General features: G+C 40.3%; 1 protein-coding gene and 1 long non-coding RNA gene across 4 annotated transcripts; both read right to left on the reverse strand.

The window, feature by feature from the left end:
* Positions 1–17: 17 nt before the first annotated feature.
* Positions 18–25629, reverse strand: LOC116412243. 2 transcript variants are annotated; one of them, XR_004223609.1, is made up of 4 exons: positions 25289–25629; positions 22939–23071; positions 4609–4805; positions 18–841 (listed from the first exon to the last, which is right to left on the reverse strand). It is a non-coding gene; the product is annotated as an uncharacterized LOC116412243 (long non-coding RNA). The 2 variants fall into 2 exon arrangements; XR_004223608.1 differs by lacking the exon at positions 25289–25629 and having other exon boundaries at positions 22939–23501.
* Positions 8044–17038, reverse strand: LOC116412241 (RRP12-like protein). Of its 2 annotated transcripts, none has more exons than XM_031906015.1 (4): positions 16368–17038; positions 14625–14783; positions 13483–13649; positions 8044–8232 (listed from the first exon to the last, which is right to left on the reverse strand). In XM_031906015.1, exons 2-4 carry the CDS (start codon positions 14762–14764, stop codon positions 8177–8179), a joined length of 363 nt encoding a protein of 120 aa, XP_031761875.1. In that variant the 5' UTR covers positions 14765–14783; positions 16368–17038; the 3' UTR covers positions 8044–8176. The 2 variants fall into 2 exon arrangements, with proteins under 2 accessions (XP_031761875.1, XP_031761876.1); XM_031906016.1 differs by lacking the exon at positions 8044–8232 and adding an exon at positions 11533–11919.
* Positions 25630–26291: the final 662 nt, after the last annotated feature.

The raw sequence follows: 26291 nt of genomic DNA on the forward strand, positions 1-26291 counted from the left end.
CGAAAGATCCCAAATCGCTATGTGTGTGGCCACCTTAAGGCTAATGAAAGCAAAATTTTGATTGGTTGCCACAGGATAATACTACAGAGTAAAACTTTTGTAAATTCCTGGATTCGGTGCATTCCTACTAAGTGCTAATAGCATTTGAGAGGCACAGCACTACTGAATGTACAGACCAGTTTCTAGATATACGTGGGAAACTTAAATAACCCCTTTAACTCATTTGTGCTATTGATTTTATATCATCAGTACATCAGACAGGAATACCTGATTCACAACCCTTGTTGATAAGTGATCGCAGAGTTTAGCAGACTAAGGAGCCCATTCATTAAAGCATGATGACCATGATGGCAAAAAATTCATATTTTTTCTAGTTTAGAACTTTTCGTAATGATAACGAAAATATTGGTAAAATTTGCATGAAAAAGTCATATCATTCGCAACGACTACGACCGTTATGGAATTCATTCAAGCTTCGGTATTGTGACTTTCTTTTGGCCAGGTTGGAGCTGCAGAGTGCCATTGAGTCCCATGGAAGGCTTCCAAAATCATGCATTGAAGTTTCAAAGTCAGAAAGGTTTTCACGCTGTTTATAAATGTTTGTATACGAAAATTTGGTAACTTTCGGATCGCAACCACAATGTTTTCGTACGTCCACAACACAAATTTCCGCACAATTTACGCACATTAGAAATTATCGTGGTTACTACAAAATTTTTACAATCTTTTAACAATCCGAAATTCATGCCCCAGGTCTCAGGTCTGGACGATCATTGATTGCCATTCCCAGGGTGCGTGCAATTCCCTTGAAGGTGCAAAATCCAGGTAACATTGTCCAGATCTGAAATCAGAGCGAATGTTTTGCATTAAAGCTTGAAGACAACGCTAATATGTGCTTATTGGCACCATCCATTTCGACAGGCAATTAGGGGCCAGTAACACTGAGCGTAAAACTGAGTGTAAAAATCAATTGGCTTGTCAGCAAACGCACATATGATCTCGTCACGATGTAGGAGTAATCTCTCTCGGATAGGAAGTGTAGTAAAAATTACATTAGTTACACCTATATATTTTGTCAAATTACTCTTATTTGTTTCTTCATAAAAGTGTAAGATACAAATATTTAATGACTAAAGGGATAGTTTACCTTTCAATGTGACTAAGTATGATATAAACATCTGTATAAAAAAAATACATTTTGAAATTAATTTCTTTTATTTCTAATAATTACATTTGTTATTCTGCAAATCAAAGGCCTGCAGTTTCGGCTGCTATCTGGTTGCTGGTACAGGTATAGGACCCATTATCCAGAATGCTCGGGACCAAGGGTATTCCTGATAAGGGGTCTTTCCATAATTTGGATTTCCATACCTTAAGTCTACTAAAATATCAATAAAACATTAATTAAACCTAATAGTATTGTTTTGCATCCAATAAGGATTATTTATATCTTAGTTGGGATCAATTACAAGGTACTGTTTTATTGCTACAGAGAAAAAGGAAATCAGTTTCAAAATTCTGAATTATTTGATTAAAATGGAGTCTATGGGAGACTGGCTTTCCGTAATTTGGAGCTTTCTGGATAACAGGTTTCCGGATAAGGGATCCTATACCTGTACTTTTATTACATTAGCAACCAGGCAACAGTTTGGAAATCATCAGAACAGAATATCAATCTGAGTCCTAAATTTAAAAGATACGCAATTAAAAATAAAGACAAAGCAAGTTTAAAGGACAGTCTATGGCTAATAATACAATATAAAAAAGACCAGATAAAAAGTTGCTTAGAATGGGTCCTTCTATAACACAATAAAAGTTAATACAAAGGTGAACGTCCCATTTAAGTTACCAGGAAGTACTCTGCTTACTTGCCACTGGAGGGTTTCACACATTTTTGCTTCAAGATTTCGTCCATCTTGATATAGATGAGTAGGTGAATATAAAGAGTTTTCAAAATAAGGGATCTTTCTATAATTCGGCTTACAATACCCTAGTCTTCTAAAAACCTTTTAAACATGAAAAACCTATTGGATTGTTTTGCCACCAATATGGATTAATGCAGCTTAGTTACCATTAAGTACAAACGAAAGAAAATAATTTGAAAAAATGTAATTACATGTTTAAAATGGACTCTATCGGTGATGGCCTTTTCCATTATTCAGAACTTTCTTAATAACAAGATAGGCAGATAAAAACAATTCTAAACTTAGGCTTTCCCTACTGAAAACAGCGGCATCAGAAATAGTTTATCCAGTTAGGTGCTGAGATTGAACCAATCAGAGCTGAGCAAGCATTTCCTCAAACTGTTTGTTTTCCATCAACAAAGCATCACTATTATGTACAGAGATCAACCTCAGTAAATACACAATAACCAAAGTTCCCAGCTTTTACTTTTAGGACTACAGAGTAAAGCAAAAAATGGTCCCAGAAGCAACCTGAACATTAGATAGAAGTCTTAATATTGAAGGGTACTAAATGCCTGCATGAAACCCTTGCAGAGGACTTGCTCTAAAACATTCGTGTAAGGACACATAGCAGTAGCAATCGCTACTTATTAATTTGATTATGAATTACAATAACAAATGGAATCAACTTTTATTCTTTGTCTAAATCTGCGCTCAACGAAATGAATGGAGACACAAGGAATCCATTGTTAGAGTTTATTTATTGTTTGCTTTATTTCAACTCTCTTTAACATTATTGCAACATTCTGCTATGTCCTTTCATTATTATGTTGGGTTGAAAAAACCCCAACATACTGTTCTTCGACTTCAGCTTATTCTTGCGCTTTTTCTTCTTCTTCTTCTTAGCTCCCCCCATTTTTTAAATGCTACTCCTCCTACAGTTTTAGGGGTACGATACCCAAACTCTCCACACTTCTTCGCCCTATAGCGGAGCAGGTTGCTTGTGCTTTTCTAAGGGATCCCGCCCCCCGTCTTTTTGTGGCGGTGCTCAGAACACCCCAGATTTTCAAACTGCTGCCACTCTTACAGCTTGGAAGCTGCACCCCCCAAACTTGAATAACATAATAATGGGGTCACCCCAAATGAAACAGCGACATTTGTTGGCCCCTCCCCAAAGTGGAAGGACCAACAACAGCTTGTTTGTTCTCAAACTTCCCATTTTAGTTGTGGATTGAATTCTCCTTTAAAAATAACTTAATTTGTGGGTTGTTCCTCTATCACTTATTTTTTGCAATGAGATTCAGCAGAGCAGAGAATTTACTGCTTTCAGTTGCAATTACACTTCCTAGTAACTTTAAAATCATTCATGTACAAGATCTATATGAGACATCATTTCACCATTACCAACAAATCCCCCTTTACTGGATCTCTGCCTTTAGGTTTCTGAGAGGAGCCACTAAGGTCACAGAACTAACTGGCGCCTCCAGTGCCTCGTCCTACAGCTTACAAACCATGGAGCACTTTCTTACTCTGAAACAGGGCACAATGAATTATATCATTAATATGTATTAGATATATGAGCCTTTGTCTCTTAATGCTGCTTAATTACATCAATATCATTATTTATTACAGAATGATCATGTTGCAATAACAAGTTGTCTAATTCCAGGCAGTGTCATTCTATAGCTACTAAAGCAAATAAAGTGCTGTCTTGTATAAAAAAGGGCATTGACTCAAGGGATGAGAACATAATTTTGCCCCTTTATAGTTCCCTGGTAAGGCCTCACCTTGAGTATGCAGTGCAGTTTTGGGCTCCAGTCCTTAAGAAGGATATTAATGAGCTGGAGAAAGTGCAGAGACGTGCAACTAAACTGGTTAGAGGGGATGGAAGATTTAAGCTATGAGGTTAGACTGTTGAGGTTGGGGCTGTTTTCTCTGGAAAAGAGGCGCTTGCGAGGGGACATGATTACTCTGTACAAGTACATTAGAGGGGATTATAGGCAGTTGGGGGATGTTCTTTTTTCCCATAAAAACAATCAATGCACCAGAGGTCACCCCTATAGATTAGAGGAACAGAGCTTCCATTTGAAGCAGCGTAGGTGGTTTTTCACGGTGAGGGCAGTGAGGTTGGGGAATGCACTTCCTAGAGATGTGGTAACGGCAGATTCTATTAATGCCTTTAAGAGGGGCCTGGATGAGTTCTTGAACAATCAGAATATCCAAGGCTATTGTGATACTAATATCTACAGTTAGTACTAGTGGTTGTATATATAGTTTATGTATGTGAGTGTATAGATTGGTAGGTGTGGGTTGTGTGTGCTGGGTTTACTTGGATGGGTTGATTTTGATGAACTCTTTTTTCAACCCTATGTAACACAGTGATATATCGTGATTTTTCGCTCAATACATAACATATGTTAATGTATAAAAGATGAATAATGATTTTTGTTTTAATGATTTAACATCTCAAAGAAATCCAACACTCCTTTTTACAGTATTATCATAGACTTACAAGCACCTATATCACCTGCAAGTTTTAATTAGGCATTAGACTATTGACAAATCTATCTATTTATCTATCTATCTATCCATCATATATGGAGGATATGTTATATTTCAGAGCCTAAATTTACAAAAGAAAGCAACAATCGGAGTCCTAGAATGACAGAGAAAACAAAATGAGGTTGAAGTAGTTGGGACTCACTTTTTCTTGTCTAGCAGAAGGGAGAGATGTGCGAGTGTCGGAGTCGTACAGACGCTTTAGTGTGCTGCTGTACCCAGAAGGATCGCTTTACAACTGTGTGCACTGATGACATAAATGTGGGAGGCTGCTTCCTCTGTGAGGTGCCCTGGCAAGGCTCTACCTTAGAGTAGATAAGAAATCCTCGTGCTCTCTTTTGCCTGCCGAGAAGCAGTGAATTCAGTGAGTGCAGGACACAGATATTAACTCTCTCATTCACTAGGCTCTGTTACAGTAAACAGGGCCGCCATCAGGGGCTGCACCCTCTGGCATTCCCACAGTGACAACGAGTAACAAATAAGAAAAAACTAAAAGGAATAGAGCACTCCATTATATGAAAAAACGCTTGCTTTATGTAACATACCAAAAAAAGGCAAAAGGAAGGATACCCAACGTATTTCAGCCCCACCTACGGGGTATCTGTCACAGTGATGATGAAGCACTGGTTTAACATACCCAATTTCTAAAAGATACTTGGACCAGTCTGATCAAAATAATTGACAACTGGTTGCTTATTGCTTGTGTCTGTGTTTGGAATTAGTATCTCTATCTCTAGATTTCTTGTTTCTTGCCTTATATGCTCCTTGGAATTAAGTTAAGGTTTTTATTTGATTGTGGAATGTGCTGACTTTTCTTGATGTAACTGAATATCAGGGTTGGACTGGCCCAGCAGGCTACTTGGGAAACTCCTTGTAGGCCCAGGTGTCTGACGGTCTTCCTGCTCACCCAACCATTGGTCCTTACATTTCAAGGAACACCGGTTTGTATCAGATGTGGTAAAGAATGTACTATAAATATGTCAATAAAGGATATCAAGCAATATCAGCATTTTGTGTATTTGTTATAGTAAGCAATTGTAGGAGATCCTAATTGCAGAAAAATTCTTATCCAGAAAACCCCAGGTTCTGCTCATTCTGGATAACAGATGCCATACCTGCTCTGCATTGGAATCTTTATAATTAAACCATAGTTGCAAAAGTGTGATACGTCTTTCACATTTGTTATCAGATAGGGCAATAAGAAAATGCATTTCTTGGATATAATTATTAACCCTTGCTATAAAGTGGGGGGCATCCGATGTAGAGATATAACCCAGCAATCTGCTACTCATAACTGTGCCTGTAGAATGGTGGAATGTTTACTCAGACCTGGGCAAGGAAAGTTAACGAAACATTTCAAATGGAAGATGCTCTTTGGTTTATTTGCATACAAAAAGCTGTTGCAGGGTCGTCTTCCTTTAATGTTGTGCCCTGGCACCGGGCTGATTAACCTGATTAACTTAGGGCTATGAGAGGATCCCTTTCTCACTGTATATGAACCTTACACTGTAGGGAAAAGAGAGAAACTGCATGTTGGGCTCATACAGATCCCTCACACACAAATGACAGTAAATGGTGTCCCATGAACACATAAAGCAACACAAATAGACTTTCATATATTAAACAGAATCTGATTTGGATCACAGACTAGACAAACAGATTGAAACCTATATACATATAGTATAAGTAAGCTGACAAACTAACAGCATGTGGAATGTATGGGAGTCACTAGCTACACTCATGGGTGCTCTGTAAATAAAAACAGCACTGGTTTATAGGGACCTGACTCTAAGCTGCAATGGCATCTTATAGCCTGTGCCCAGGTTGGTATATGTCCCTGGCTCTGTGCTGCAATGGCATCTTATAGCCTGTGCCCAGGTTGGGATATGTACCTGGCTCTGTGCTGCAATGGTATCTAACAGCCTGTGCCCAGGTTGGGATATGTCCCTGGCTCTGTGCTGCAATGGTATCTTATAGCCTGTGCCCAGGTTGGGATATGTCCCTGGCTCTGTGCTGCAATGGTATCTTATAGCCTGTGCCCAGGTTGGGATATGTCCCTGGCTCTGTGCTGCAATGGTATCTTATAGCCTGTGCCCAGGTTGGGATATGTCCCTGGCTCTGTGCTGCAATGGCATCTTATAGCCTGTGCCCAGGTTGGGATATGTCCCTGGCTCTGTGCTGCGATGGCATCTTATAGCCTGTGCCCAGGTTGGGATATGTATCTGGCTCTGTGCTGCAATGGTATCTAATAGCCTGTGTCCATGTGACCATGTGACCACAGGGCAAGAGACCTCAACCGTTGGAAAGTGACAGTTGGCGAGAAGACTTCAGTGACAGAAGAAGCAGCAGCAGGGAGTTCTTCAAGATCTTACAGAAAAAATGAAGAGGAGTCGTCCAGATTTTAGCGACAGGAGCCCCAGACACTCACGGGAGAAGAAGAGAAGAGGAGAGAGTAAAGAAGAGGAAGAAGAAAAGTTAAAGAAGAGAGAGAGGAGTCCTGAGGAGCAGCCGCCCGATGAGTGCTGCAGGGAGAAACGGAGAAGGGAGGAGAGTGATGAAGGTAAAGAGAAATCACTTAAAAATGGCTAAATTGCAAAAATGATTGGCCCACGTGATTAAGGGGCCCATGCAGTACATGGGAGCAGCAAAACACGGGAACAGATATAATTCAACTAAAATGGAACTGTTTCCAGTAAAGCTGAATTAACTATTATTATTCCATAAACTGTAAATAAACTCTCTTTTCCCCACTAGGAGGAGCCGGAGCCGGGAGATCCCAAGCGCAACCTTCAAGGCCAAACCCACTCAGCATCTCCAGCTACAATTTCTATTCTGAGCTGGGAAAAGGAGGATTCGGCAAAGTGAGCGATTGCTTCCCATTAGATACAGCTCTTTTTTGTTGTCTATAAATCCAAAATGTGGTAGAAAGTGAAATAAATGAATTATCTAGGGATTATTTTCAATCAGGTGTAAATAAAAAATATGAATAATTTCCATCTTTGTGCTCTAATAACACAGTTACATATATTGACTCTCTTTGTGCCTTTCACAGGTTATACTGGCTACATTAGGAGGCAGAAAGAAACATGTGGCTGTAAAATCCATCAAGAAGACCAAAGAGACTGATTACAGCAGCCTTCTTACTGAGGCCCAAGTACTTAACATCGCCAGAGACTGCCGGTTCCTTTGCCAAGGCTATGCCGCTTTTCAAACACAGGTACTACCAACTGCTATAGTCATACATCTGATCCCCTAACATAATGCCCTACATATTATATATATTATAGCCATTACAAATGACATGACTCCACATAACAAGCAAACAAAATATACAGCACAGTTTATAAAACAAATACCTTCCTAAAGCCATTATACACATTATTTCAGGTCTGCTTGCCTTGTGCACCCCATACATGTTTATGCAGGATTTTTACAGCCAGCACTGCATTCTGCCTGCTGAGATTAATAACAAAATGCAGCATGACTTATATTCATATAATATATAAATATATATATATACTGTATTCTTTGTGTGCAGCATTTTCAGGATATTTATTACTGAAAAAATGAGGATTCCATTCTATTTGGCTTTACATTTATTTGCACCATTATTCATAAAAATAAGTACTACCCTACGTTGTAAGTCTTGTGCCATTTCTTCCTCCTCTTGACACTTTGCAATTGTCTGTGTAACCAGCGGCACGCCTTTTATGTCATGGAATTCCTGAGTGGGGGAAGCCTTGAGGATGAGCTGGATCAATACGGCAGCCTAGATATACAGAGAGTACGGTAAGTATTATATTGGTACAGGTACAATATCACTAAGAAATAGATTTATACAAATTGTACCTATACAAAGGATGGAATAATACAATAAGTACATTTTGACACTGGGGAGCATCATATTTAAATTTCATATTACATGATAATCTTTATGGAGGTAACCATTATTTCCCTGTTTAAAAGGTTCCATTCGGCGGAGATGATCTGCGGCCTGCAGTTCCTGCATAACAAGGGGATTATCCACCGGTCAGTATACAATTTTTCCTCTCTGTAACATTGCTGCAAATCAGCAGCCCTTGTCTTTTTTTTATCTAATTCCTTTTATCGTTATATTACAGAGACATTAAACCCCTGAATATTCTGTTGGACCATCGAGGGCATGCAAAAATCTCCGATTTCGGCCTGGCCAAGCAGAATATCTTCCGCGGCGACACCACGATTGGCAGGGCTGGAACTGTGGGATACATGGCCCCGGAGGTGAGATATGCAAATAGAGTATAATTACAGCCGAAACCTAGTAAAAGCAAGAAGTATAGGAGAATGTGCACAGGACAACAGAACAGAATATACAATACAGCTGATGTCTTACAAAGACGTAAAGTTTTAACTGTTAGACAAATAATTATTTAAGGACAAGGATAGAGTAATATACTGGAGGGGGGTATAGGCACTCCAAAGTTTAATAACTCTTTTTCCCTGGACCAGTGCTCCTGTTTGGAAATAATTACAGGGATCACACTCTATATGTGCCAGGTTGCCATCTTACCGATATTCACCAAGCCCCTCCCCCCCCCTTGTGGCTTCTGCATACAGTAGTTACATTTTCTCTACATATTACTGTACTGTGCATGCAAAAGGGAGGCTCGGAAGGTACTAAGAAGATGTTGGCACAACACACTTGCCCCTTGTTGAAAAGAGCATTAAAATACCAAGATGCAATATACTGTTGTATTGGTACAAGTGGGCCACTGGAGAGAACCAACTTATCTGCAACAGTTTCTTAATTACATGATAAACATTGTATTACTATTTCAGGCTTATACAGAGCTTTAGTGCCAACTGGATTGTGCCAGGCATCACCCATATTTGCAGTTGTAGTTATACCCTTACAGAATTTATTGGGTCCTGGAAAATATGACTGTTCTGACCCAAGCTAGGGAACCAACTGATCTCATGAATTACTCCCTACACTCATTGGCCAACTAAACCCACTGAACTCCGATGCCAATATTAAGCCAGTAAACATACTTAAAAGGTGGCATTTTGCAACTTGGTAAGCGATTTATATTTCTTTTTAAGATTCTACATAGAAGCCCCTACACTGCAGCAGTAGACTGGTGGTCATTTGGCATCACCATCTGCGACATGGCCACCGGCAAACTGCCCTTTGACCACAGCGACGATGAGGAGCTCATTCATGCCACCAAACACCATGATCCCGAAATACCTAAATGGCTGGATGAAGATCTAAAAAATCTTCTGGGCAAGGTGGGTCCCAACAGTGCTATAGAAGTATTGCAACAAATATATTTCTCATCCATTAGCGATATTAAAACAATTGTCCTTTGATCCTTTAGCTTCTTAAAAGGAAGCCGAAATGGCGCCTTGGACTGCGAGGGAACATCAGGCGCCACCCATTCTATCAAACCATTGATTGGGTGGTGCTGGAAGAGAAAGGCGCAGAACCACCTTTTCAGCCCAAAACAGTAAGTACATGGAATGGTGGGGAAGACAAAATTAAAAATGATTATAGCCCTGGGTGAATAGCACTGACTAGTGAAATAAGTGGGTCAGAAAGCAATGAGTTAAACTTGAATTTAAGCATTAAGCACACAAGTCTCTATACTCACACAGCCATGACAGCCCACAGAAAACCTATACACATTAGACAAATGTCTCTGCAAAGACAAGCAATATGGCACTTGCATATTTCCATTGCAGGCTTTATTGTATATTATAAAATACATGGCCAACTGTTCACAATGGATTTTGTATCATATTGACTATAATACTTTTTTCCCTTTCATGCAGCCACCAGCAAAATTATTCCAGCCACATAATGGAGAGCCGCCCCTGTCATTCCTCGGGGCCAAGGAAGATGAAGCTACATCAAGGGAAAGAAACATCGTTCCGGGCTTTTCATTTTTAAGTTCCAGCTGGCTGAAGTGAGTATATTGGTATGTGTGTAAGCCAGCCAATAATAACACCATGGTATTTCAATTGAGCAGAAAGAACATCAGCGGGCAGTTGGCATTACTGTGGGCTTCAAGACCAGCTCTAGCTGCTGCACAAAGGCCGGATCATCCTCTGCAACTCCTGTTTCAACCGTCAGCTCCTCCTTCACCTGGGATTCCATCTCCCAGAGTATGAGACTGCCGGGTAACATCAGGCCTGGAATTATGAGAGGCAGTCACTCATCTGGCACATCAAGAGAGGTAAGTTCCAGGTAAGTATTTATTTCTAAGAGAGAATGTGTGAGAGAATGTGAGCTAAGGGTGTAACAAGAAGGCGAGCAGATACTAAGATCCCAGCCTGCTTTGCCTTCCTGCACATCATGTCTATATAACCCATACCCTGATAGTTATGTTTATAGTTCTGTAATTCTGTTGTTTTTCCAGGCCAAGGGTTTTTTTCCCTGTCCGAGGCAAATTACCAGCCGCTTCAGACAGGGTTTTTTTTTACCTTAGCCTGCAAATTTAGTTAAATCGGTTAAGGTTAAAGTTAAATGAGCAAAGGGTGGGACTCATAGACACGTGCAGTTGATGCCTCTTGTGTTGTCGTTGTCACGTTTGACATGTTTTCTGTTGAGGGGAGCCAATGGCAAATGATTCCCATTGGCTCTCCTCTGAGGCGTTACACCCGGAGGGAAAGGTGTGTGAATGCCGGTAACAGGGTTGAAGCCTTGACGTGGCGTTACTGCTCACATGTACAAACATGTGCTAATTCAACCAATGGTGCGACTGTGAGTAAAGTGTTTCATTGGCTCAATTTGTCTTTATTGAGTTTTAGATTTATTCAGGTCAAAATTGTCTTTAAGATTTGGGATTTATGTTTTAATATTAACTTTAAAGGGCTAATTTGTCTTAAAATTTAATTTTAGTATGATGTCGACAATGATATTCTGAAATAATTTGCAGTTGGTCATCATTTTTTATGGTTCTAGAATTATTTCACTTTTTGGCTATAAGCTCTCAATAAGCGAGAATTCTTCATTATGTCACACGTTTATGTCTCATGTACAAACCAAGTGTAAAAAAAAAAAATGTAAAAATGTATTTTACCAATAACGTATAATGTAATAATGGAGCACATTAACCTTAAAGCACCATACCCAAAGAAACACAGAGAAACTTGGAATGTAGGAAAAAATATTACTTGTTCCTTTTATTGCATTCACTGTCCCAATGCATCCCTGTGAGTATAACACAAGCGGGTACATTATTTGGCTTCTCAGCACACACCATGGAACATAATGAGAGCAAACCTTCAGCATTCATAATGTTTAATTAAGAAAAAGGGGTACTTACTGAATTGCTGTATTCTTATGGCATCTCTTTTACGGTAACTGCTACAAAATATCTTTTTTCTGTGCCAGTCTGTGGTTGCAAAGGAGGTTACGTGCCCTTCTTCTCCATTACATCCAGGTCTGGGAATCATGGCCTTTTGTCGAGAGCTTGTGGTATTGAAATATTACATATAAGTTCATTTCTTACTCTTTGGTAAACATGTTTCCTTTGATTGATGGTTACAGAGAAAAAGCACAGAATTCCATTGTGTCAATGTGCATATGTCGTACACCACAGATGCCACACAAACCTTTGAAGGGCACAGTTTTTTTGCACAAACACATAGAAGCCGCCATTTCATTATATTTGCTTTGCTTTCCAAGGTCTCTCTAGAAGCAGCATGTTCCAGATAAAAATAGATGGTCAGCTGAGGGGAGTGTGAGTCTGATCATGTCATTATAGGGAATGAGATTATTTCATCAAAATATGCTCATCTGGTTTTTGATGAGAGGCTTGAGAGGTCAAAGACCCTAAGATGCAAGACATGGACAATGCTGCAGCCAAAACACTGCACTAATTTGCAGGGAACCATGAAAGGTTTCCTTATGTGACAGCAGGGCTGCCATCAGAAATCATGGGGCCCCTCACCACTAAATTTTCTGGGCCCCCTCAGAAACTCCCCCAATGGCCCCTCCCATCAGTACAAAGGACACACAGACATGAGACATTGTTTGCCAGCAGTGCCAACCCCCCGTGTAAATTTAGCCAGCAGTGCCCCCCTAGGACATTGGTAGCCAGCAGTGTGCCCCCTAATACATTGATAGCCAGTATTGCCCCCCTAGTGCCTAGGTAGCCAGCAGTGCCCCATAATACATTGGTAGCCAGCAGTGCCCCATAATACATTTGTAGTCAGCAGTGTCCCATAATACATTGGTAGCCAGCAGTGCCCCCCTAGTACATTATTAGCCAGCAATGCCCCCTAATACATTGGTAGCCAGCAGTGCCCCGAAATACATTGGTAGCCAGCAGTGCCACCCTAGTGCCGTGGTAGCCAACAGTGCCCCTAATACATTGCTAGCAAGCAGTGCCCCCCCCCCGTGCATTGGTAGCCAGCAGTGCCCCCCTAGTGCATTGGTAGCACCCAGTGCCCCCCCCCAGTGGATTGGTAGCCAGCAGTGCCCCCCTAGTGCATTGGTAGCCAGCAGTACCCCCCCCAGTGCATTGACAGCCAGCAGTGCCATATACTGCTTGCACATTAGCCCAGCCTCCAATCCTTAAAAAGTGATAGAATATGGTTTATGGCGTAGGTGTAGTCCATTATTTTAAGTAATACTGAAGCTGAAAAATGATCCAATTAACCTGAAAAATAACACTAATTAAGCTCTATTTATGTTCTGCATCAGCTTTATTACTGCAGATATATAGAGCTTAATAAATATAGAGCCTTTAGTTGTTTCACTATGATCAAACAGCTATAGATCATATTATAGCAGTGGGGCACAAACTGTGGCACTTTAACCAAGACGTAGATGTCCCAGCCTGAGTGCCACTTTGTCAAAATTTGAGATCAAACCATTATTTTCCCTCTTACATCTAAAGTTATAAGATTGAGTCTTATAGCCATGATGCAAATCTATGTAACCCTGTTATAGGGCAGCTAAACCAAATGCCACAAAGGGAGCCTACACTCAAATGGGCTGAGGGCCTTCATACCAGTATTCATTACTTACCCAGTACACGCTGTGCAGCTTTGGGATCAAGGAAATTTACTGGGTCATCTTCCTCCCCTTCTTTAAGCCAAGCCTGGCTCTTCTGCCGGGCCCGTTTCTTTTGTTGTTTGGTTGGTTTCTCTTCCTCTTCCTCTACTTCATCAGAATCAGCCAAAATGTCTTCCATACTGAAAACGAGTTATGGACCATTCAGTGCACAGTCTACTAAAGGAGCCCATATACATTAAGATCTGCTCATTTGGTGAGGTCATCAAATAAGCAGATCTTTCTCCTAATATGCCCATCTAAGGTGGGTGATATTTGGCAAAATAATCAAATTACAATGAATGGTATAGGAGCCGCATCAATAAAACCATGCGGTCCCCAATCCAATGGGAAAATCAAACCTGCCCGACACCTTGCCATTTTTGGCCCAGATATCGGTCGGTTAGGCCTGTTGGGGAACCCTATACGCAAGCAGATAAGCTGAATCGGTCTAAAGGACTTGATTCGGCACCTTAAACCTGCCTGAGTATGGCCACCTTAAGTTTCTTCTTTCCAAGACCATCTAGATCAGGCATCTGCTGCATTTAGTTTTTACAAACAAATGTTTGCTTATTCAAATTAAAGTTCAGTATCTGCCCTGTTGATAACGTGTGTCCTGATGAATTCAATTTATATCTAGACACAAAGCAAGACAGAAGACACGTCTAAATTAAACACATTTTAGAAACCCTGCCTAATAAAGATTTTCTAGGGTCCTTAGGTTTTTAATGGAGACACTGCTTAAAGGGCACCATTCTTTGTATAGCGCTGATAAACGACAACGTAAATTAATAATGCAACAGCTTAAACAATGTACATTAGCTTGCAACCCCATATAGGAGCCTATTAAGAGACTATATATAGCCTATAGCAGCCCACACAATCGGTACAGTGCACTTCTCAGCATATTTTAACAGCTTTTGGCTCAGAGGGCATTGCTGGTGCAACAATATAGTGAGGGTTCCAGGTGGGAAAGAGAAGTATCAATGCTGCTGGATTACAAGGAAATTTAATAGTAATCCAAGTAATACTGTAAGAAAAAAACGGTTGTTTAACTTTGGCTTAGTGTGCAATAATGTACAGAGATTGAATAGAGGGGTCTGTAGCAGTGCTCTTACCTATTTCCCTCCAGTTTTTTGGTTTCTTGATCGTCCTCCTCCCCCACTGCTGCAGCCTGTTTCAATGCTTTCTGTCTCTTATTTCTGGCTTCAGCCTTACGGATGTTTACTAGGACTTTATGGTAATCTTCAAGCAACATGGACTTTACCAGCTCAAGCCTAGATCCATGGGCAGATAAGGGAGAGTTGGAATAACCAAAACACATGCAGGAAATACACTTTATTGCAGCTTTCAAGAAGTCCTAACAGAATTGTGGCATGAATACATCACTTTAGTGCAGTAAAGCTAGCCACATGTTGAGTTACCTTCCTTGGTGAGGCCACCAAATGAGCATATTTCTGCCTGATTTGCCCACTCATGCGCTGGGCCAAATACTGTCCCTATGGAGACATATTAGACAAAGACCACATCAATGTGGCGATCCAGTCCTTGTCCGATAGGATTTTCAAAATTGCCCCGCAGATATTCGGTAACTCAGGTAAGTTAGCTAGGCCCTTCTGAGGGCCCCATAAACAGGCAAATAAGCTGCTGATTAGGTATGGAAACACTAAGTTGGCAGTTTTTATTAGCCCTCAACAAAGACAGATAAATAATTAGGCAAATAGGCTCACAGTCAGTGGACGTAAATAACAGGTGACATGCATTCTGTGCCATCTATCCACAGGTAAAAAAGATTTAAAGAAATATGCAGAGTTAAAAATTTTGTTCTCTTTACTTTTTTCAAATTATATTAATACGGTATATTAATTCCTTAATTCGGAGCTTTCTGGATAACGGGTGTCCGGATAAGGGATTCCATTTCTGTATAAGGTTTGCAATTCTCTACTCAGCTGTGTGGGGATGGAGAAAATATATTCCCATTCTCCCAGCACAGAATAAGCAGGCAAATGGATGCACAGTGGCTAACTGACTGGAGAAGTAGCAACGCCGGCCTAGTTAGATCAATTCCAAGTAATGCAAAAAGGATAACCCAGAGAGCAGAAAGAGCAACTTACACCTTCCCCTAGTGACTAATTGCAAAACTTTAAGCACAACCTGTTTCAGCTTAACCAACCTTCCTCAGGTGCATACAGATATGGTGACAGCAAACAGACCTTTTAACCCCTGCACATATCAGCAAGTTACACCAGCTTCACAGAGAGGCCAGGTGCATAGTCATATATGTATTTAGTGATTACTGCCATCTAGTGGCCTGCTCCGAAATAGCACCACTACGCATCTCAAAATGTTGTTTCAATTGATTGACCACAAGTTCACATGTATTACAAAAAAAAAAATAAAATAAAGAAAACCACAAAAAGCATCGTAACATTAGACGCAGTGCGTAGGCTGAAGGTACGCACAAAAAGAAAAGAAACTTGTAGGTTCACACTGAGATGTAAGTCTCTTGGGGGATAACACACACATAATAAACCGCACATTCTCTTCTCTATTTCCAGGAATCTTTCTATCTGCTTTGGGCAATACCATGCACCAAGAGGCTGGGTAAATCACAGATGTGAGAAACGTAATAGCGGAACTGCACATAGTACCCATAAAGGAAAGAAATGTGCACAGAAAGCAATATGACTGAAGCATCAAGATAAACTCTGTAGGTAGAGAGATTTTATGACCTAAGGAGGGGCCTAAATTATAGTTGAACTGCAACTGTCTGAGAAATCTCTGCTAGACTGAGAAACTAGCTCTGAATGATGCCCTCTGAGATGAAGTCCCCTGCCACCTCAGCCACCTTGTTTACTGACCCGTTTACCAGGGGATGAAAGGATGAAGTGCTTTTCAGGGAAGTCAGGAGTGTTTTCTGTAATTCTTCCAGATTGTTGTTTACAAATTCTTTGCATGGTGGCTGTTCCCCTGCACATATTTCCTCCAAAACTCTATAGGCTTTCTTCTGCAAACTGTGATTTTTATCCTGTGAAATACACAATAAAGCTTTATTATAACTGCCCAAATACAAATACTGCTTGTTGAGGTTCACCGTCTGTTTAGAGCCTCCAGATATGGCAAAATAGTGTGATAGATCTTAGTAATGGAGGGTTCATCTGCATACGGTGCCATGGCAATGATCAGGTCCAGCATATAAAATCTGTACAGCAAAAACAGTATAAAATCTTACAGCTTGCACAGTTTTAAAACCCTTTCGGTAACAACTGTCTTGCCAGTAAACACACAGCATGGATCAAAAACTCAGGTGCCAGAAAAAAGTACCTCTAGGATGGGCACAGCCATAGGCTGAGTCTCCTATTCCTGCTATGGCTAGTTTTCCCTCCCCAACAGTTAACCACTTCCTCCTCCATGTCTGTTCCCTTTAATTGGCTGCTAATATACTGTGTGGTAACTCTCACCACTGCTACTCTCTTCCCAATCTCTCCTCAGTACTACTTCATTCTAGTGGCTATCCTCTGTACTAATACTTCCTTTCCTCTGTACTAATACTTCCATTCCTCTAGTGGCTATCCTCTGTACTAATACATCCATTCCTCTAGTGGCTATCCTCTGTACTAATACTTCCTTTCCTCTGTACTAATACTTCCATTCCTCTAGTGGCTATCCTCTGTACTAATACTTCCTTTCCTCTAGTGGCTATCCTCTGTACTAATACTTCCATTCCTCTAGTGGCTATCCCCTGTACTAATACTTCCATTCCTCTAGTGGCTATCCTCTGTACTAATACTTCCTTTCCTCTAGTGGCTATCCTCTGTACTAATACTTCCTTTCCTCTAGTGGCTATCCTCTGTACTAATACTTCCTTTCCTCTAGTGGCTATCCACTGTACTAATACTTCCTTTCCTCTAGTGGCTATCCACTGTACTAATACTTCCTTTCCTCTAGTGGCTATCCTCTGTACTAATACTTCCTTTCCTCTAGTGGCTATCCTCTGTACTAATACTTCCTTTCCTCTAGTGGCTATCCTCTGTACTAATACTTCCATTCCTCTCGTGGCTATCCCCTGTACTAATACTTCCATTCCTCTAGTGGCTATCCCCTGTACTAATACTTCCATTCCTCTAGTGGCTATCCCCTGTACTAATACTTCCATTCCTCTAGTGGCTATCCCCTGTACTAATACTTCCTTTCCTCTAGTGGCTATCCTCTGCACTAATACTTCCTTTCCTCTAGTGGCTATCCCCTGTACTAATACTTCCTTTCCTCTAGTGGCTATCCCCTGTACTAATACTTCCTTTCCTCTAGTGGCTATCCTCTGTACTAATACTTCCTTTCCTCTAGTGGCTATCCTCTGCACTAATACTTCCTTTCCTCTAGTGGCTATCCTCTGCACTAATACTTCCTTTCCTCTAGTGGCTATCCCCTGTACTAATACTTCCTTTCCTCTAGTGGCTATCCCCTGTACTAATACTTCCTTTCCTCTAGTGGCTATCCCCTGTACTAATACTTCCTTTCCTCTAGTGGCTATCCTCTGTACTAATACTTCCAGTTCTATCTCTCTCCCAATTCCCACAAGTAGGGATGAGCGAATCTGCCCCGTTAGCTTCTCAGGTCTGGACGATCATTGATTGCCATTCCCAGGGTGCGTGCAATTCCCTTGAAGGTGCAAAATCCAGGTAACATTGTCCAGATCTGAAATCAGAGCAAATGTTTTGCATTAAAGCTTGAAGACAACGCTAATATGTGCTTATTGGCACCATCCATTTCGACAGGCAATTAGGGACCAGTAACACTGTAAAATGCCCAATAGGAATTAAGTGTAAAAATCAATTGGTTTGTCAGCAATTAAAAAAGACCGGTTAAAAAGTTGCTTAGAAAGGGTCCTTCTATAACATAACAAAAGTTAATACAGGTATGGCACCCCTTATCTGGAAACCCATTATCCGGAAAGTTCCAAATTACTGAAAGGCCATCTCCCATAGACTCCAATATAAGCAAATAATTCTAATTTTAAAAATGTATCTGGTACCTGGTACTTGATCCAAACTAAGATATAATTAATTCTTATTGCAGGCAAAACAATCCTATTGGGTTTATTCAATAGTTAAATGATTTTTATTAGACTTAATTTATGGAGATCCAAATTACAGAAAGATCCCTTATCCGGAAAACCCCAGGTCCCAAGCATTCTGGATAACAGGTCCCATACCAGTACAAAGTGAACGTCCCATTTAAGTTACCAGGAAGTACTCAGCTTACTTGCCACTGGAGGGTTTCACACATTTTTGCTTCAAGATTTCGTCCATCTTGATATAGATGAGTAGGTGAATATAAAGAGTTATCAAAATAAGGGATCTTTCTATAATTCGGCTTACAATACCCTAGTCTTCTAAAAACCTTTTAAACATGAAAAACCTATTGGATTGTTTTGCCACCAATATGGATTAAAGCAGCTTAGTTACCATTAAGTACAAGGTACTATAATTACAAACGAAAGAGAAAATAATTTAAAAAAATGTAATTACATGTTTAAAATGGACTCTATCGGTGATGGCCTTTTCCATTATTCAGAACTTTCTTAATAACAAGATAGGCAGATAAAAACAATTCTAAACTTAGGCTTTCCCTACTGAAAACAGCGGCATCAGAAATAGTTTATCCAGTTAGGTGCCGAGATTGAACCAATCAGAGCTGAGCAAGCATTTCCTCAAACTGTTTGTTTTCCACCAACAAAGCATCACTATTATGTACAGAGATCAACCTCAGTAAATACACAATAACCAAAGTTCCCAGCTTTTACTTTTAGGACTACTGAGTAAGGCAAAAAAATGGTCCCAGAACCTGAACATTAGATAGAAGTCTTAATATTGAAGGGTACTAAATGCCTGCATGAAACCCTTGCAGAGGACTTGCTCTAAAACATTCGTGTAAGGACACATAGCAGGCCCCCCGTCAATGTCCTGGCCATGTTGATATTTGTACTTCCTTCCATGTTTTCCTTTATCTCCTTTTTCTTTATATTTCCCTCATATTGAATTAGTGATGCATTATTTGAGTATACAGAGCCTTGTTTAAACTTACTTGTTGCTACGACGCCATAATCCTAGGATACCAATCGCTACTTATTAATTTGATTATGAATTACAATAACAAATGGAATCAACTGTTTCTTAACTGCTTTTATTCTTTGTCTAAATCTGCGCTCAGCGAAATGGATGGAGACACAAAGAAGCGATCGTTAGAGTTTATTTATTGTTTGCTTTATTTCAGTTCTCTTTAACATAATTGCAACATTCTGCTATGTCCTTTCATTATTATGTTGGGTTGAAAAAACCCCAACATACTGTTCTTCGACTTCAGCTTATTCTTGCGCTTTTTCTTCTTCTTCTTCTTCTTAGCGCCCCCCATTTTCTAAACGCTACTCCTCCTACAGTTTGTAGAGGGTACAATACCCAAACACTCCACACTTCTTCGCCCAATCAGACTTCACCTATTGAATTTTTTTGGTTTAAATTTAAAATGCTGCTTTTCTCACACTATTTATGTTAGGGTCCCCAAACTTTTCGCTGTTGGTGACTAGGGGACTAAGGTTAAAGTTTAGAAAAAGTAGGTGGAGACACCAACAGCCAATCAGATTTCACTCCGTGACTTCACATGTTTTTCAAACCAACATTAAGTTTGTTCTCAAACTTCCCATTTTTAGTTGTGGATTGAATTCTCCTTTAAAAATAACGTAATTTGTGAGTTGTTCCTCTATCACTTATTTTTTGCAATGAGATTCAGCAGAGCAGAGAATTTACTGCTTTCAGTTGCAATTACACTTCCTAGTAACTTTAAAATCATTCATGTACAAGATCTATATGAGACATCATTTCACCATTACCAACAAATCCCCCTTTACTGGATCTCTGCCTTTAGGTTTCTGAGAGGAGCCACTAAGGTCACAGAACTAACTGGCGCCTGCAGTGCCTCGTCCTACAGCTTACAAACCATAGAGCACTTTCTTACTCTGAAACAGGGCACAATGTATTATATCAATAATATGTATTAGATGTATTAATGCTGCTCAATTACATCAATATCAATATCAAATTTATTACAGAATGATCACGTATGTTGCAATAACACAGTGATATATCATGATTTTTCGCTCAATACATAACATATGTCAATGTATAAAAGATGAATAATGATTTTTGTTGGAATGATTTAAAATCTCAATTGCAAAATTGTGATACGTCTTTCACATTTGTTACCAGATAGGGCAATAAGAAAATGCATTTCTTGGATATAATTATTAACCCTTGCTATAAAGTGGGGGGCATCCGATGTAGAGATATAACCCAGCAATCTGCTACTCATAACTGTGCCTGTAGAATGGTGGAATGTTTACTCAGACCTGGGCAAGGAAAGTTAACGGAACATTTCAAATGGAAGATGCTCTTTGGTTTATTTGCATACAAAAAGCTGTTGCAGGGTCGTCTTCCTTTAATGTTGTGCCCTGGCACCGGGCTGATTAACCTGATTAACTTAGGGCTATGAGAGGATCCCTTTCTCACTGTATATGAACCTTACACTGTAGGGAAGAGAGAACCTGCATGTTGGGCTCATACAGCTCCCTCACACACAAATGACAGTAAATGGTGTCCCATGAACACATAAAGCAACACAAATAGACTTTCATATATTAAACAGAATCTGATTTGGATCACAGACTAGACAAACAGATTGAAACGTATATACATATAGTATAAGTAAGCTGACAAACTAACAGCATGTGGAATGTATGGGAGTCACTAGCTACACTCATGGGTGCTCTGTAAATAAAAACAGCACTGGTTTATAGGGACCTGACTCTAAGCTGCAATGGCATCTTATAGCCTGTGCCCAGGTTGGTATATGTCCCTGGCTCTGTGCTGCAATGGCATCTTATAGCCTGTGCCCAGGTTGGGATATGTCCCTGGCTCTGTGCTGCGATGGCATCTTATAGCCTGTGCCCAGGTTGGGATATGTATCTGGCTCTGTGCTGCAATGGTATCTAATAGCCTGTGTCCATGTGACCATGTGACCACAGGGCAAGAGACCTCAACCGTTGGAAAGTGACAGTTGGCGAGAAGACTTCAGTGACAGAAGAAGCAGCAGCAGGGAGTTCTTCAAGATCTTACAGAAAAAATGAAGAGGAGTCGTCCAGATTTTAGCGACAGGAGCCCCAGACACTCACGGGAGAAGAAGAGAAGAGGAGAGAGTAAAGAAGAGGAAGAAGAAAAGTTAAAGAAGAGAGAGAGGAGTCCTGAGGAGCAGCCACCCGATGAGTGCTGCAGGGAGAAACGGAGAAGGGAGGAGAGTGATGAAGGTAAAGAGAAATCACTTAAAAATGGCTAAATTGCAAAAATGATTGGCCCACGTGATTAAGGGGCCCATGCAGTACATGGGAGCAGCAAAACACGGGAACAGATATAATTCAACTAAAATGGAACTGTTTCCAGTAAAGCTGAATTAACTATTATTATTCCATAAACTGTAAATAAACTCTCTTTTCCCCACTAGGAGGAGCCGGAGCCGGGAGATCCCAAGCGCAACCTTCAAGGCCAAACCCACTCAGCATCTCCAGCTACAATTTCTATTCTGAGCTGGGAAAAGGAGGATTCGGCAAAGTGAGCGATTGCTTCCCATTAGATACAGCTCTTTTTTGTTGTCTATAAATCCAAAATGTGGTAGAAAGTGAAATAAATGAATTATCTAGGGATTATTTTCAATCAGGTGTAAATAAAAAATATGAATAATTTCCATCTTTGTGCTCTAATAACACAGTTACATATATTGACTCTCTTTGTGCCTTTCACAGGTTATACTGGCTACATTAGGAGGCAGAAAGAAACATGTGGCTGTAAAATCCATCAAGAAGACCAAAGAGACTGATTACAGCAGCCTTCTTACTGAGGCCCAAGTACTTAACATCGCCAGAGACTGCCGGTTCCTTTGCCAAGGCTATGCCGCTTTTCAAACACAGGTACTACCAACTGCTATAGTCATCCATCTGATCCCCTAACATAATGCCCTACATATTATATATATTACAGCCATTACAAATGACATGCCTCCACATAACAACCAAACAAAATATACAGCACAGTTTATAAAACAAATACCTTCCTAAAGCCATTATACACATTATTTCAGGTCTGCTTGCCTTGTGCACCCCATACATGTTTATGCAGGATTTTTACAGCCAGCACTGCATTCTGCCTGCTGAGATTAATAACAAAATGCAGCATGACTTATATTCATATAATATATAAATATATATATATATTGTATTCTTTGTGTGCAGCATTTTCAGGATATTTATTACTGAAAAAATGAGGATTCCATTCTATTTGGCTTTACATTTATTTGCACCATTATTCATAAAAATAAGTACTACCCTACGTTGTAAGTCTTGTGCCATTTCTTCCTTCTCTTGACACTTTGCAATTGTCTGTGTAACCAGCGGCACGCCTTTTATGTCATGGAATTCCTGAGTGGGGGAAGCCTTGAGGATGAGCTGGATCAATACGGCAGCCTAGATATACAGAGAGTACGGTAAGTATTATATTGGTACAGGTACAATATCACTAAGAAATAGATTTATACAAATTGTACCTATACAAAGGATGGAATAATACAATAAGTACATTTTGACACTGGGGAGCATCATATTTAAATTTCATATTACATGATAATCTTTATGGAGGTAACCATTATTTCCCTGTTTAAAAGGTTCCATTCGGCGGAGATGATCTGCGGCCTGCAGTTCCTGCATAACAAGGGGATTATCCACCGGTCAGTATACAATTTTTCCTCTCTGTAACATTGCTGCAAATCAGCAGCCCTTGTCTTTTTTTTATCTAATTCCTTTTATCGTTATATTACAGAGACATTAAACCCCTGAATATTCTGTTGGACCATCGAGGGCATGCAAAAATCTCCGATTTCGGCCTGGCCAAGCAGAATATCTTCCGTGGCGACACCACGATTGGCAGGGCTGGAACTGTGGGATACATGGCCCCGGAGGTTAGATATGCAAATAGAGTATAATTACAGCCGAAACCTAGTAAAAGCAAGAAGTATAGGAGAATGTGCCCAGGACAACAGAACAGAATATACAATACAGCTGATGTCTTACAAAGACGTAAAGTTTTAACTGTTAGACAAATAATTATTTAAGGACAAGGATAGAGTAATATACTGGAGGGGGGTATAGGCACTCCAAAGTTTAATAACTCTTTTTCCCTGGACCAGTGCTCCTGTTTGGAAATAATTACAGGGATCACACTCTATATGTGCCAGGTTGCCATCTTACCGATATTCACCAAGCCCCCCCCCCTTGTGGCTTCTGCATACAGTAGTTACATTTTCTCTACATATTACTGTACTGTGCATGCAAAAGGGAGGCTCGGAAGGTACTAAGAAGATGTTGGCACAACACTTGCCCCTTGTTGAAAAGAGCATTAAAATACCAAGATGCAATATACTGTAGGTATTGGTACAAGTGGGCCACTGGAGAGAACCAACTTATCTGCAACAGTTTCTTAATTACGTGATAAACATTGTATTACTATCTCAGGCTTATACAGAGCTTTAGTGCCAACTGGATTGTGCCAGGCATCACCCATATTTGCAGTTGTAGTTATACCCTTACAGAATTTATTGGGTCCTGGAAAATATGACTGTTCTGACCCAAGCTAGGGAACCAACTGATCTCATGAATTACTCCCTACACTCATTGGCCAACTAAACCCACTGAACTCCGTTGCCAATATTAAGCCAGTAAACATACTTAAAAGGGGGCATTTTGCAACTTGGTAAGAGATTTATATTTCTTTTTAAGATTCTACATAGAAGCCCCTACACTGCAGCAGTAGACTGGTGGTCATTTGGCATCACCATCTGCGACATGGCCACCGGCAAACTGCCCTTTGACCACAGCGACGATGAGGAGCTCATTCATGCCACCAAACACCATGATCCCGAAATACCTAAATGGCTGGATGAAGATCTAAAAAATCTTCTGGGCAAGGTGGGTCCCAACAGTGCTATAGAAGTATTGCAACAAATATATTTCTCATCCATTAGCGATATTAAAACAATTGTCCTTTGATCCTTTAGCTTCTTAAAAGGAAGCCGAAATGGCGCCTTGGACTGCGAGGGAACATCAGGCGCCACCCATTCTATCAATCCATTGATTGGGTGGTGCTGGAAGAGAAAGGCGCAGAACCACCTTTTCAGCCCAAAACAGTAAGTACATGGAATGGTGGGGAAGACAAAATTAAAAATGATTATAGCCCTGGGTGAATAGCACTGACTAGTGAAATAGGTGGGTCAGAAAGCAATGAGTTAAACTTGAATTTAAGCATTAAGCACACAAGTCTCTATACTCACACAGCCATGACAGCCCACAGAAAACCTATACACATTAGACAAATGTCTCTGCAAAGACAAGCAATATGGCACTTGCATATTTCCATTGCAGGCTTTATTGTATATTATAAAATACATGGCCAACTGTTCACAGTGGATTTTGTATCATATTGACTATAATAGTTTTTTCCCTTTCATGCAGCCACCAGCAAAATTATTCCAGCCACATAATGGAGAGCCGCCCCTGTCATTCCTCGGGGCCCAGGAAGATGAAGCTACATCAAGGGACAGAAACATCGTTCCGGGCTTTTCATTTTTACGTTCCAGCTGGCTGAAGTGAGTATATTGGCATGTGTGTAAGCCAGCCAATAATAACAACCTGGTATTTCAATTGAGCAGAGATAAAGAACATCAGCGGGCAGTTGGCATTACTGTGGGCTTCAAGACCAGCTCTAGCTGCTGCACAAAGGCCGGATCATCCTCTGCAACTCCTGTTCCAACCATCAGCTCCTCCTTCACCTGGGATTCCATCTCCCAGAGTATGAGACTGCCGGGTAACATCAGGCCTGGAATTATGAGAGGCAGTCACTCATCTGGCACATCAAGAGAGGTAAGTTCCAGGTAAGTATTTATTTCTAAGAGAGAATGTGTGAGAGAATGTGAGCTAAGGGTGTAACAAGAAGGCGAGCAGATACTAAGATCCCAGCCTGCTTTGCCTTCCTGCACATCATGTCTATATAACCCATACCCTGTTAGTTATGTTTATAGTTCTGTAATTCTGTTGTTTTTCCAGGCCAAGGGTTTTTTTCCCTGTCCGAGGCAAATTACCAGCCGCTTCAGACAGGGTTTTTTTTTTACCTTAGCCTGCAAATTTAGTTAAATCGGTTAAGGTTAAAGTTAAATGAGCAAAGGGTGGGACTTATAGACACGTGCAGTCGATGCCTCTTGTGTTGTTGTTGTCACGTTTGACATGTTTTCTGTTGAGGGGAGCCAATGGCAAATGATTCCCATTGGCTCTCCTCTGAGGCGTTACACCCGGAGGGAAAGGTGTGTGAATGCCGGTAACAGGGTTGAAGCCTTGACGTGGCGTTACTGCTCACATGTACAAACATGTGCTAATTCAACCAATGGTGCGACTGTGAGTAAAGTGTTTCATTGGCTCAATTTGTCTTTATTGAGTTTTAGATTTATTCAGGTCAAAATTGTCTTTAAGATTTGGGATTTATGTTTTAATATTAACTTTAAAGGGCTAATTTGTCTTAAAATTTAATTTTAGTATGATGTCGACAATGATATTCTGAAATAATTTGCAGTTGGTCATCATTTTTTATGGTTCTAGAATTATTTCACTTTTTGGCTATAAGCTCTCAATAAGCGAGAAT

The sequence above is a fragment of the Xenopus tropicalis genome, chromosome 7 (assembly GCF_000004195.4).
Source record: "Xenopus tropicalis strain Nigerian chromosome 7, UCB_Xtro_10.0, whole genome shotgun sequence".
Lineage (NCBI taxonomy): Eukaryota > Metazoa > Chordata > Amphibia > Anura > Pipidae > Xenopus > Xenopus tropicalis.